The sequence below is a fragment of the Maniola hyperantus genome, chromosome 24 (genome assembly GCF_902806685.2).
Source record: "Maniola hyperantus chromosome 24, iAphHyp1.2, whole genome shotgun sequence".
NCBI lineage: Eukaryota > Metazoa > Arthropoda > Insecta > Lepidoptera > Nymphalidae > Maniola > Maniola hyperantus.
Window position 1 is genome coordinate 1,392,203 of NC_048559.1, and position 13,595 is coordinate 1,405,797.

At 33.8% G+C, this 13,595-nt stretch overlaps 3 protein-coding genes across 3 annotated transcripts in view; 2 read left to right on the forward strand and 1 right to left on the reverse strand.

The window, feature by feature from the left end:
• Positions 1-5,588, forward strand: part of Octalpha2R (alpha2-adrenergic-like octopamine receptor) — a 403,149-nt gene extending 397,561 nt beyond the window's left edge. Inside the window, exon 7 of the mRNA XM_069506894.1 lies at positions 238-5,588. Within this exon, the coding sequence (XP_069362995.1) occupies positions 238-837 (600 nt within the window). The 3' untranslated portion in view covers positions 838-5,588. The remainder of the gene's footprint in view (positions 1-237) is intronic.
• Positions 1-13,595, forward strand: part of Rpt4 (Regulatory particle triple-A ATPase 4) — a 162,721-nt gene that overhangs the window by 125,599 nt on the left and 23,527 nt on the right. The gene's annotated exons all lie outside the window — the stretch shown is intronic.
• The window catches only part of LOC117993583 (TGF-beta-activated kinase 1 and MAP3K7-binding protein 1-like), a 64,243-nt gene that overhangs the window by 19,445 nt on the left and 31,203 nt on the right, over positions 1-13,595 (reverse strand). The window lies entirely within an intron of this gene.

The window sequence follows — 13,595 nt, forward strand, 5'->3', positions numbered from 1 at the left end:
GACTAAAAGCGATCAGCTCTCTGCGTCATTTCTTTATCGCTAAACGTTCCATCGAAAAGGTCATCTTTTATCAAAGTGGTAGTATACCTAACATAACATGAGAGTCTCAACATAATATGAGATTTTGCATATAGGTACTTTCTATAACGTAGTTAGATGGGGGATCTAAGAAAGGAACTTAGAAATTTGACCCGAGCAAAGCCGAGGAGTACTCAAGAAACTTCTTACTTGTTTCAGGTGGTAACATCAGCGCAAGTGACAAGAAATCCTTTAGCCGCGTGTCCCTACAGAAGTTCTACACTCTCCGTAAACGGAGAGTTAGCACTACAAGCACAGAGAAATCGAGCACCCAGCATGGCCATCGATACTGACATGGTCTCAGAGTTAGAGCCCTCCTCATCAGACTCGGGCGTTGCCACCCGTTGCGCTAACGTCAAACCTCTAAAACTAAGAATATGTCAACCTATATTTGGCAAGAAAAGCGACTTGTCAAGAAGACAAGAAAAAACGCAGCCAACAAAAGCAGAACTAGAACCTGCGTTACCCAAACCGCATAAACCAAGAGACCCGGAAAGGGAAAAAAGAAGATTAGCACGAAAGAAAGAAAAACGTGCTACTTTAATATTAGGTTTAATTATGGGTAGTTTTATAGCCTGTTGGCTGCCATTTTTCTTTTTATATATCCTTAAAGCAGCCTGCAGAAGATGTGTCATACCGGGCAGCGCGTTCGCTATAGCATTTTGGTTAGGATACATGAACTCTGTCCTAAACCCTGTAATATATACGATATTTAATAAGGATTTCCGAAGGGCGTTCCGGAGGATACTGTTCAAGTGATGTTTAGCCTACCTGTGCTGCTATAGGTGTGTGGCCAATAGGATATTGATGGCCCAACAGCGAGCAGTGCCAGGTCTTTACAATGTACGTTGATCAAATCATTTGCCATGCGACTTTACATTGCGATTTTATGCTTATACTTGTGTCATAATGGAATGATTTCTCTAAACATTTTGCTTGTACTTTTGTCATATTTATTTGACTTGACTTCTATAATGTGTTTACACGTGATTTACACATTCGCATGACAAATCTTGACGACACTACTGGACGTCACCACTGAGGTGTCGTTTACAATGGCTTTTTGGTAAAGGCACCACCGCCTACTATGATTGTTTTACTTAACATAGAACTTATAGTCAGCGGTGGTGTCGTTCAATTGTATCATTGCCGGGATGCGTGTTACTTGTATCCTTAATATATTTTACATTTCATCAACGTTGATAGAATTTAAGCGTCGAAACACTTCAGTGTTAAAGTACAGTTGATCTTAACTGCCTTGTTTTAAAGTTCAAGTTTGGCCATACCTACATTTACAGCCAGCGCTTCAAGCGGAAATGTTGCAATTAGTGCTAAATTTTTGAACTTAAATCAAGGATTTTCAGGACCATCAAGAACTTTCACGTTATTGTGTTTGGACTCTCAAATTCCGTCAACGTTTGTGAAATGTAAAATCTTATGCTTAGCACACTAGTATGGTCTCGTACTCGCTATTGCACTGTGGCAAGATTGTGTCATGACATGTGACAAGAGTATGACATGTCAATGACATTGACAGCGAGTAGCGAGACGAGCTTCGATGGCGAATATGTAAATGCACGGTAACGCTATGCTTACACTGTTATCACAATAATTGTCTCGACTTCTCTTGTACTATAACTTACTTGTATCATTATTAAATTTATGTATCTTATACTAAAACTACAAATATTTTGTATATTATGTATTTAGGTTGCAAATACAATATATATGTAGGACTCCAAACTAAGGAATTGATGGATTTTGTTATAACACATTATTATAAATAAATAGGAATATTTATTATGTACCTAATTTTTCGATCTATTTCTAAAATTGATGTGTGCAGTTAACGCTAGGCCTCGATGTCTATGAGATTATTGTATGAAATCTTATTATTGTCAATTTCTAAAACGAAATTTTTTCTGCGAAATTGCGTAATAGCTTAGTGGGATACATTATGGATTACATGAATTATTTATTTATTTAAAATTTAACAGCGTAAATAGAATTTAATAGAAAAAGTAGGTATACGCATTAGGTAGGTACCTACCAAAGATAATGCAGTTGCAAATACTAATAAATCAAAAAAAATGACTAACAAATAACGAAATCTTAATTGAAAAATGATTTTAATAAAAATATGCATTCCTATCGTATGAGCTATTGAAAAGCTTATTACTCAGAAAAATTAAATCGAACTACAGCTATTCGTTTTTTTTAATTTGTTAGTTTTTATATTGTTTTTCATTTTTTTTACTTTAATCAAGCCAATCTACTGTAATACAAATAATTACCCTGAGTTCACCTCATGATCATGATCCCTCGGTTGGATCTGTTCGAACCGCTAAACTATTACGCACTAATAAATTCTAAATGCAAAGGAGTGCAATATGAAAATATTAATAAACCACCTTTTCTGATAATGTAAAATACAAAATTGTAAAGGAAATTGATAGTTTATATCAATACGTAGCGAAAACCATAGCGTTAATGAAAATTAAATTAATGAAAAAAATACTGCAAACACTAATGGATTTGAAAAATGTAATATAAACTATGTGGTATACATAAATTCCTTAAAATAGATTTAATATATTATCCTCACCTAAATTAATTCCTATTGTAATACTCGTAAGATTCACATACTCAAATAAATTATTTATTTATAAATAATATTATACTCATTGCGAAATAGTTTTGATGGTGATGAGAGCTGCTTATTAATATTATATCTGAAATGATACTTTCTTTAATTAACTGGGTTTCTATTAATCAATTATGTATTTAGATTTAAAAAATCACTTTTCATTGTGTTGCAACGGGTTCTATAATTCTTTGGTTGCAATTACCAAAATTTCAGTTGAGTGCAATATGAATCTCTACAGCAAAATTTGCCACTAGGTATACTTTAAATATTTAATGAAACTATTTAATCCCATAATTTATCATACCATATTATGATTTAAAAAAATTAAACCAAGCATGCTCTCTCCTTGGAATATTTTTTATTGTTGCTTCATGATTTTAAGTATTTTATCTGTAGTAACTATACGCTTTATACGTACAAACTAATAGTTTAAATTTGTTCATTAATAGAATCATTGTGCATAATATAACAAGGTAAGATTATTTTTTACACAAAATATTTTTTGTCTTTTTAAACTTTATAATATTTTTTTGAGATAATAGGAATTAACTTTTTTACTAAACATTTTTTGTCTACCTAATTGTTGTTCATAGTCACTAACTTGAGAAATAATATACCTAATTATTAGATTTCACAGTTTCGTTTTTCTTTTTTTCTTGTATTTAAGCTATAAAAAATATAGCCTATTAAAACTTTCTTTAGTAATATAGTCGTTCAATGTTTTTGTAAAAAAAAAATCTTACCTGATCATTAGTCATTAGTCATTATTGCTGATCAAATAAAATCATTGTAAAGATGTGGTGTTAGGAAAAAGAGCTGAGAATGTTGTAAACGAAAAAAATAATGAAGTAGTGAAAAAATTAATTTTTAAGCCGAAATTTTTATATTAAAGAACCAGCAAATAAAGTCCATATTATGCAAAATATTTAAAAAATTAGATACTTAATATTTTAATTTTATAGCATACTCAGCTCTCTTTATATTAAAAAAAATACTAAAATGACTTTGCGTCTGTGCCTAATTTAAAGCACATTGACAAATTGCACTGAAGTGATTGTTTTATTTAATTAATTTACTTTTGTTAACGTGTAAATATTGTAAATTTTAATTTGTGTCCATATTAATACAGGTAATTGTTTTAAAAATGTTAAGTTTCATGCATATTAATTTTTTGTTAAACTCGGCGTTGGCGATTTTGGAATAATAATAAGTAAATTCAAAATTCTTAATTTGCAGAAACATTTTTTTAATGAGATTTCAGTAGAATTGTCAAAACATAATAATATACAACAATGTAAGTGAGTAAAGGTTTTAAAAAAATAGAATTAAAAACCATTTTAATTTTAAAGTTTAAAGTTAGCCACGCTAAAAAAGATGTGCGTAAATCAAATTATCCAAAGATTAAATGCTGCAATAAAATTGCGCTAGTCGCGTTTTTTTCGCCTTTTTGTAAATATTGTATCCAAGTAGATTATAATTTAAAAATTAAGTAGAAAAAATACTTTATATTTGTAGAAAATACTTTTTATTATTATAATGTAATATACCAAAAAAGAACACCAAAATTCATGTTAATCTAATCTTATGATGATAATAAAATAGCATATTTTCTATTAGAGATATATATTATGTTATTATTTATTATATCTATATAGCAAAGTATACGTATTCATTTAGGCGTATTTATTTAGTAAAACTTAGTGTGAATTGTAAAAATGCTTATATAATTCATGTAAATGTAAAAATACATCATTAATAGTAATTACTGTTATAATAATAATTAAGTATGTGTATTCGACAAACTTATGATTAGGAATACATTTTACTTTATTAATAAAAACATATTTATCAAATTGTACCTATTGACTGAATATAGTTTGTATAAATTTCTTTCCTACAATAAATCTGTAAATACTGAGTTAATACATTATTAGAATTTAATTAATTATCATAAATTTTAAATGACAACGACTACTTAATTCTAAATAAATGTAAATTAGATCTTGTATTAGCATATTCTCATTAAATATAGAAAATAAAATCAACTTCATCACTCTGAATAGTTTGTAAAGATATTTAGAATTTTAATAATATTTAATAATAAATTTGAAAGCAATAGAAAAACTATATTTCCGAATGACTAACTTTCATTTAATTCTCTTCAATAAAACTTTCATATATTGTCTTCCAATGTAAGTGTGATCTAAATGATATAAACTTAGTGAATTTCATCCTTTAATTATTTATTTATTTTTAAATCCTGAAAATGGGTTACGCACATAGTCAAATTGTTTAATGCTGCCAAAGTATTTATATTATATATTTATCTATAGAATTTAAAATAAAACAAATTTTAATGCAGAGTAATGATTATATAATATAGATTAATAATTAATAAAAATATCTAAAACCCCACAATTTTGCACAGAGCCCTTGCAAATTGTGTAGGTTTTACATAATATAATATATTTATTTTATTTTGAAAACGTGTTCGAATTGGAAAATCAAAAGCTTCATTCGAATACATTTTCCATTTTCAATAAATACTAATATAGTTGAATGCAATAATTTATTATTACCAATCACAATTTTTCAAAATATTACATAAGTTTTTGTACAGTTCTGAAAAATAACATGTAAAAAGAAATACGCCGATTCATAATATTTAAATATTACCTACCCATTAGAAGTTTCTAAATTTAAATTAAATTGTTTTCATAGATATAAAATCTATAGTATATTATTCTATACATGAAAATAAAATAATTAGTAACTTGTTCAATACTGTTTAACTAATTCTATAATATAATTATTTATACTATAGTTATTATCTAGAGGTTTGTTATTATTTTGAAAAATAAATTCGCGTATTCGTTACGTTTTTGTTATCTTTATATTTAATGTAAACCTCTTAAAATAATATTACAATTATTCTTATCGACTTGAAATTGTAAATGAAAAAAATATACGAAGTACCAATATACAAGTTTTAATCTTTATGTGCTGTTTTATTTGATAATCATCATCATGATCAACTCATAGCCGGCTCACTACAGAGCACGGGTCTCCTCTCAGAGTGAGAACGGTTTTGGCCATAGTCTACCACGCTGGCCAAGTGCGGATTAGAATAGAATAGAATGTTTTTTTATTCATGTAAACTTTTTAAAAGTGCTTATGAATAGTCAGGTAGTTTTAATTTACCATTGGTTTGATTGGCACACTTCACACACCTTTGAGAACATATTATGGAGAACTCTCAGGCATGCAGGTTTCCTCACGATGTTTTCCTTCATCGTTAAAGCAAGTGATATTTTAAATACTTAAAAACGTACATAACTCCGAAAAGTTAGATGTGCGTCCCTGGGATCAATCGCTTGGACCTCCGCTTACTAGCTTTGTATTGAATTTGATTATTAAGGTGCTAAGCGAGTTTATCTGTACCTACATTAAAAAGCTATTGCTGTTAGCAATGTTTTAATCGCGTGTTGACAAGATCAGATAAAATCAAAATAATTCTATAAAATACTATCTAAAAACTGTGAATAATGCGGCAAATTTTATAATGCCGATACTTTTATTTCCTTGATGGTATTTTCTGTATTTCGGTAGTCAATTTTTTTTTGATAGAGATAACGAGCAAGCTGGCGCTTATATTAATTAGTAGTTAACATAAAAAAACAGGCTGAATTGAGAACCACCTCCTTTTTGGAAGTCGGTTAAAAATTGCTTAGAACTAGTAGGTAGGTAGGTACCTAGCTTAAACAAGATACGCATGAAATAGTGTTTGTTAACTACATAAAAAAATTGTACCTATAGTCCGCGACAGATTGAGATGGCAATCGGGCTATGAGGCGGGGGAACGCCCCACACACCCGCACGTCACAAGCGCTCGCCCGCACCGAGTTGACGTGGTGTGCGGTGCGTTCAACAAACAAACAAATAGATTTTGATTTTTGGTTTGATTTTTTGATTTTTTAGGAACCCCCATTTTATTATAACTCCTTTACTTGGTGTTTCAATAGAATCACCGAACACTAAGTTTATTAAGGGGACAAACATTTTGAAATCGTATTTTCAATTAAGAGTCGTGTAAGTACGGAGGGACACTTCCCAAGAGACAACACTGACTTCGATGCCAACTTTAACTCGATATTTGATACACACAGGCTGCAAGAATGGCAAATCCATTCTAATATTACTGTTGGGGACTTCGATGGCCATATCCTATTCCACTTTTTAATACGCCTTACTCACAACCTTGAATGGGAAGCTGGAAGAAATCTCTATTTAGAGATAAGTATTTCCAATGTAACTTAATTTATTACTTCTATGTAACTACAATTTTGGTAGGTACATGAAAAATAAAAATAAATAAAATAAAATAAATACCTACATTCTTTTTATTAAAAAAAACATTTTGTTCGTGAGTTTTACAAATCTTGAACCCATAAAGAACTGGCGTTCAAATTAGGCCGGCCATACACGGACTGCTTGAGCGGTTAGCCAGTGATCAACATACACTGACATACACGGACCGCTTTTGCAGTCAGTCAACAGATTGAAGCTGCCATCGAGCAGGTAGCTTAACTGCTCAAGCAGTTAGCAATTTCAATGTTCTCAATAAACAAACGATGCGTGCGGACGGAAAGCGTGCGCGACGTGGAATGAGGAGCGCGGGTGGAGGTAACTGCGCGAGAGCAGTCGACAGCTCGAGCAGTCAGTGTATGCCTAGCGACTGCTTGACCGCATGATGAAATTTAACCGTGTTGCCAACCGCTCGAAGCAGTTAAACTGCTTGTGCAGTTCGTGTATGTACGTTCGTAGAAGTCTATAGTTCAATATGCAGTCGCAGCTTCAAGCTGTCCGCGTATTGCCGGTGTTAAGGTATCAAATACATATTTATGCATGGAACTTCGGTATGGCGGTGCTAAAATTTATATTACACACTTTCACCTGTGATCTTTTGAAAATGTGCTAAATTTTACACCTTCGATAATTCAAATTCCTCGAAGAATGCTGCCGAAGCTCGGCAGAAGCCTCATTCCTCACTCGATAACAAACACTAAGTTCGTTAGGGGGTTTAACATAAATTTCTAATCTTATTACCAATTAAGAACCGTGCAAGTTCGGTGTACCGCGTCCCCTGTGAAAACACTAACTTTACTGTTCACTTCGTTTTATACACATGGGCAGTGACGATGAGAAACTTTTGATTACTTAGTTGGTCCGAATAAATATAATCTGTTTTTCTAGAAACTATTTTAAATTGACGGCTAATCTTAATGTATAAAAGGAAAAGGTGTCTGATCTGACTGACTGATCTATCAACGCACAGCTCAAACTACTGGACGGATCGGGCTTGCATGCAGATAGCTATTATGACGTAGGCATCCGCTAAGAAAAGATTTTTGAAAATTCAACACCTAAGGTGGTGAAATAGGGGTTTGAAATTTGTGTAGTCCACGCGGACGAAGTCGCGAGCATAAGGTAGTTTTAATACAAATCCTTTTGCTGAAATCATTGGCCATCTATGTGTCGTTCTTTTTTTAAATATTTTGTCCAAAAAAAGTAAATCTATCACACTTTTGTTTGCAACAATGGACGTCAGGCGGGAAGCTTTTCGTGCTATAAGTCCCGTAAATTACTACTGCACGTGGCCGCCATTTTAATGACGTCAGCACTAGAGTGAAGTTTCGAAGTTCTACAATACAACGTAGGACCAGCTGGGTCCCCGGATGCTGTCGCAAAATCTTAAACTATGTACATACTTCGATGTGGTGCATGAAAACTTTCAAGCCAAAGATATCTAAAGTTGATAGTGTCTGCGGAACGTGTTCACAAGTTTCTTATGACAAAGGAAAGTTCGCCATCTTAACTGTCAATGTGTAGAGAAGAAGAGTTTAGTTAGTCGCAAATGCTCGCGAGACTTTACTAACTATGTCACAAGTGTTGGCTATTGTCTGATGTTCACCAAACTCGGCATTTATTGATCACTGCTCGCTTGCTGGTGGTATTCAATAGACACTGCAACGCGATAGTAACCGACGACCTACTTGGTCTACCTAAAGAATTCCGAGCCTTAAGTGGGCTCAGTTCGGTGCTTTCTACGATCTGTCTGTCTGTCTGTCGGTTTGTCAAGAAACCTACAGGGTACTTCTCGTTGAACTAGAATCATGAAATTTGGCAGGTAGGTAGGTCTTATAGCTGACATTTGGGGAAAAATCTGAAAACCGTGAATTCGTGGTTACATCACACACAAAAAATTAAATTGTGGTCATGAACTAATCATTAGTATTTTCAATTTTCATAGTAAGATAACTATATCAAGTGGGGTTTCATATGAAAGGTCTTCACCTGTGCATTCTAAAACAGATTTTTATTTATTTTTAATGTATCATAATATTTTTTGAATTATCCTGCAAAATGTCGAAAAAATACGACTGTAGTACGGAACCCTCATTGCGCGAGCCTGACTCGCACTTGGCCGGTTTTTTTTTTTTGAATTGTCAAATACATCTACCACTGATTCGTAATGCCAATTCAATAAAGCAAGGTTTTCTTAAAAGATTTGAACGTTGTTTCAGACAATTTCGTGTGTTTCAAAGCGACGAGCATCATGGGGACTGTTACATTAAACTCCAAGGTAACGGACGGCGGAGTGAAGACAGCCTTGGATGACTTTGTTAAAGCCATGTCAAACATACAGCGATTACAGGACCAGCGTTATATTTTAGTCGATTTTACCTGTAATTTTTAAATTGATAGGAAAGAGATAGAAGGTGCGTTTATGCGTTTTCACAGAAATTCCACGTTTAGGTAAATTTTTTGTTTCAAAAATTTCCCTGAAGTATGGTTTTACTTACAGTACGCGGCAGAAAGTAATGTACATCAACCTTTAGAAGGAGATAGCTGATTTGAAGAGCGTTGTCTCTGTCGTTGAGATCAACAAAATGTCAAATAGGTATGAGTGACAGAGACAACGCTCTACAAAGCCGAAATGTCATCCTAAGGGCCGGTGTACCTTACTTTCTGCCGCTGCCGCGGACTCTATGTACTTTTCTTGCTTCGCTTCAGTTGTTCCCTATACTCTAAAATCTTGGTTTTATACCATTTTATAATGGAACTAGCTTATGCCCGCGACTTCGTCCGCGTGGAGTAAACAAATTTTAAACTCCTATTTTTAACAATGAGATTTTAACATATGAGCTTAATAAAATATGTCATACCTACTGCTAATTGCAAAAATATTAACTACAAAACTTCAAACTTCTAACTGGTGGTTAGGATGACCAGGGACAGACTCGGATTTGATATTTTTGGGATATATTTTATTACTAGCTTATGCTCGCGACTACGTCCGTGTGGACTACAAAAATTTCAAACCCCTATTTTACCCCTTTAGGGGTTGAATTTTAAAAAATCCTTTCTTAGCGGATGCCTACGTCACAATAGCTATCTGCATGCCGAATTTCAGCGCGATCCGTCCAGTAGTTTGAGCTGTGCGTTGATAGATCAGTCAGTCAGTCAGTCAGTCACCTTTTCCTTTTATATATATAGAGATAATGGTGAGAGAAAATTTGTGAGGAAACCTGCATGCATGAGAGTCATCCATGACGTTCTCAAAGGTGTGTGAAGTCTGTCAATCCGCTCTTGGCTAACGTGGTGACAGTGCCGGCTTAAGCATATATAGCCAGCCTGCGCCCCCCATGGCAACCCCCGAATTAAATCTAGGCACTCAGAACTGACAAAGCGCGAGCGAAGCGAACTCGATGTTTTTTACAATACTGCCCATATTTTTTTCCTTTTTGGAAAACCCCCCCATCACGTCTGGGTAGGTGTTAGCTTAAGCTATTTGATAAAACGAGCATGAATTTGTTGAACACCCAATTGTTACGTACTTCTTAGTAGGACAACGTTAAGATGATATTGGCACCGATTCTAAGCACAACCTAATTTTAGAGTATTCGCACCCTCTTCTTACTATTGTAATATGAAAAGGACAGAAGCAGTTTGACATTTCTAAATTTAATTTTTAGATGGTTAAACCCGTGATTTTAGCACGCAGTCGCGAACCTACTGTTTAAATTTGTATTGTGCACTAAAATTTAGAGTCTTTAAATGTAAAAGTCATGTTCCGTTCCTTTTTTAGCATTAGTAAAAAGAAAAGGATCCAGACACTCCAAATTTAGTATAGAGAGAGACTAGAGAATCGGGGCCAATGTAGACTTCACTTACTACCGCGTATACCTTCGAATCGCCCCCATTTTGGCAATGCCCTTAAAGCCCTTCGGTGATTACAGCCCCACTTCCACGTTACCTCTCTCGGATTATATTCATTTGCGTTAGCTCACGCGTTCCGCGCCGGAGTTATTCCGCAAGCTTGAGGGGAAATCTTGCTTTAATACCGTTTCACAGGGGTTATTTAGCATGTGGGACGGCCGACGGGGATTCTACGTTTGAATAATGTTTTGTTTTAAGAATTTTGCTGCAGAATAAATCTTCTCAGGTAAATGTAGTTCTCAACCGGTGTTTCCGGGTCCTAATTTATAAAATCTTGATTTTATACCGTTTCATTATAAACTAGCTGATGCCCGCGAGTTTGTCCGCGTGGATTTAGATTTGTCCGGGATAAAAAGTAGCCTATGTGTTAATCCAGGGTATAAACTATCTCCATTCCAAATTTCAGCAGATTTATAATCCTGTTCGCAGTTCATAATGTCCCAACTATAATAAATTTTAATAAATCTAAATATATAATAGGAAAAGGTGACTGACTGACTGACTGATCTATCAGCGCACAGCTCAAACTACTGGACGGATCGGGCTGAAATTTGGCATGCAGATAGCTATTATAACGTAGGCATCCGCTAAGAAAGGATTTTTGAAAATTCAACTCCTAAGGGGGTGAAATAGGGTTTTGAAATTTTGTAGTCCACGCGGACGAAGTCGCGAGCATAAGCTAGTCTACACTAATATTGTGGGCTTGTTTGTAGGAAGTAATCTCTCTAATTTTGAAAGTACTTTCACCAAAAGGAAGCCTGAATAACATAGGTTATATTTTATTTTCAAGCACCCGTGCGAAACCGAGGCGAGTCGCTAGTTTTATATATCATCATGATCAACCCATCGCCGGCTCACTGCAGAGCACGGGTCTCCTCTCAGAGTGAGAAAGGTTTTGGCCATAGTCTACCACGCTGGCCATGTGCGGATTGGTAGACTTCACACACCTTTGAGAACTTTATGGAGAACTCTCAGGCGTGCAGGTTTCCTCACGATGTTTTCCTTCACCGTTAAAGCAAGTGATATTTAATTAATTAAACCGAACATAACTCCGAAAAGTTAGAGGTGCGTGCCCGGGATCAAATCCCCGACCTCCGATTAGAAGGCGGACGTCCTAACTCCTCATCACTAGGCTATCACAGCTTGCAGCAGTATCACAGCAGTTTTATATATGAGTATATAATATATTGTTATATTGTGTAGAATTATAAAAGAAGGTTCTATTCTTAAGTTAGAATCACGCTTATGAAAGTTTCAAATAGATGGTTATCGTAGACTGAGTAAAAAAGCTAGACTAAAGTACTGTGTAACCGCGTCTGAGATAACAATAGCACGACGTAACGATGAATAACACGACAATTACCATTGTTTAGTAGTCAATATTTGTATTAACCGATCAACAACATTTAGTATTAAACGTTTTTTATGTGAAAACAAGTAAATAACTAATGAGAAATACAATGACGCCACGAATTCTCAAAGTTTGTTTTGCAACTAAAGTTGTAGTCCTTGAAAAAAATCGGTTACACGATAAGGGACAAAAAATAGATTAGCTGCGTCTCTGTTTATCACATTAGTAACTTTATCTGTGCTCTCTTTTTAGTGTGAATGAGAAAGCAAACGTTCCTTTGTCTAGATTTTTTAATCAGTCTACGGATGGTTGGTTATCGATAAGAAACGCCAAATCAAACTTCAATCTCTATGTCAATATCTAAGTCATGAAAATAAACAATATTCTTTAAAAATTTATAATTATATACGTAATATAAATTAAAAAGTATTAAAATCCATTAATTCTTATGTGCTTTTGTATATTTCCGTGTTTTGCTTCGATTTGCTGGGTTCCACTTTTTATATTCTGCCCCTGGATATTTTGCGTACCGTATATTTACCCTTCGTGTATATTTTGTCTTCCCCATTGGTGGGACTCGCACGAGGATTAAAGTTATGGCTTGACTATCGGATATTACAATCAAGCTCTAAAAAGTATAAAAACCAAGCCCACTATTGTTCCATGTTTACTTTTCTTGCTTGATTAGAAGTTCGACTGGTACCGCAACGTCTACGAAATGTACCTACTTGAACAGCAATGAGCTTGAATAAATATCAAAACCAAGCACAAAAAGTATTACCTGTTATTGCAAGCACTATAATACTAGACAATAATTAGTGAATGAATGTGGCAGTTTACAACTCATACAATTAAAATCCTTTGCTTATAGAAAAGTATTTGAAGCAAGCACTAAATAAGACTGCAAATAAAAATATCTAATAATATCACAACCAAGCACAGGGAATTATTATTATATTTCACATTTAACTTCAATTCATGAAGTATATTATTTCAAACTGAAAATTAATATTATAACCAAGCACTGAAACCTGTGAAAGGTAGATAAAACCTATTCAAGCGCTAATGAATTGATAATAATATTATTTGTTAAATTGAAAACTAAAATTTCAATGTGTCTTCTAGTTTATATTCTGCCTTTAGTTGTTAGTCCTTTTGTGTCCTGTATTCCTTGTTGTGATTGTTGCATGAATTGTATTGTACCAGACGAGAAAGAGGTCCCAAAAAGCTAAATAAATC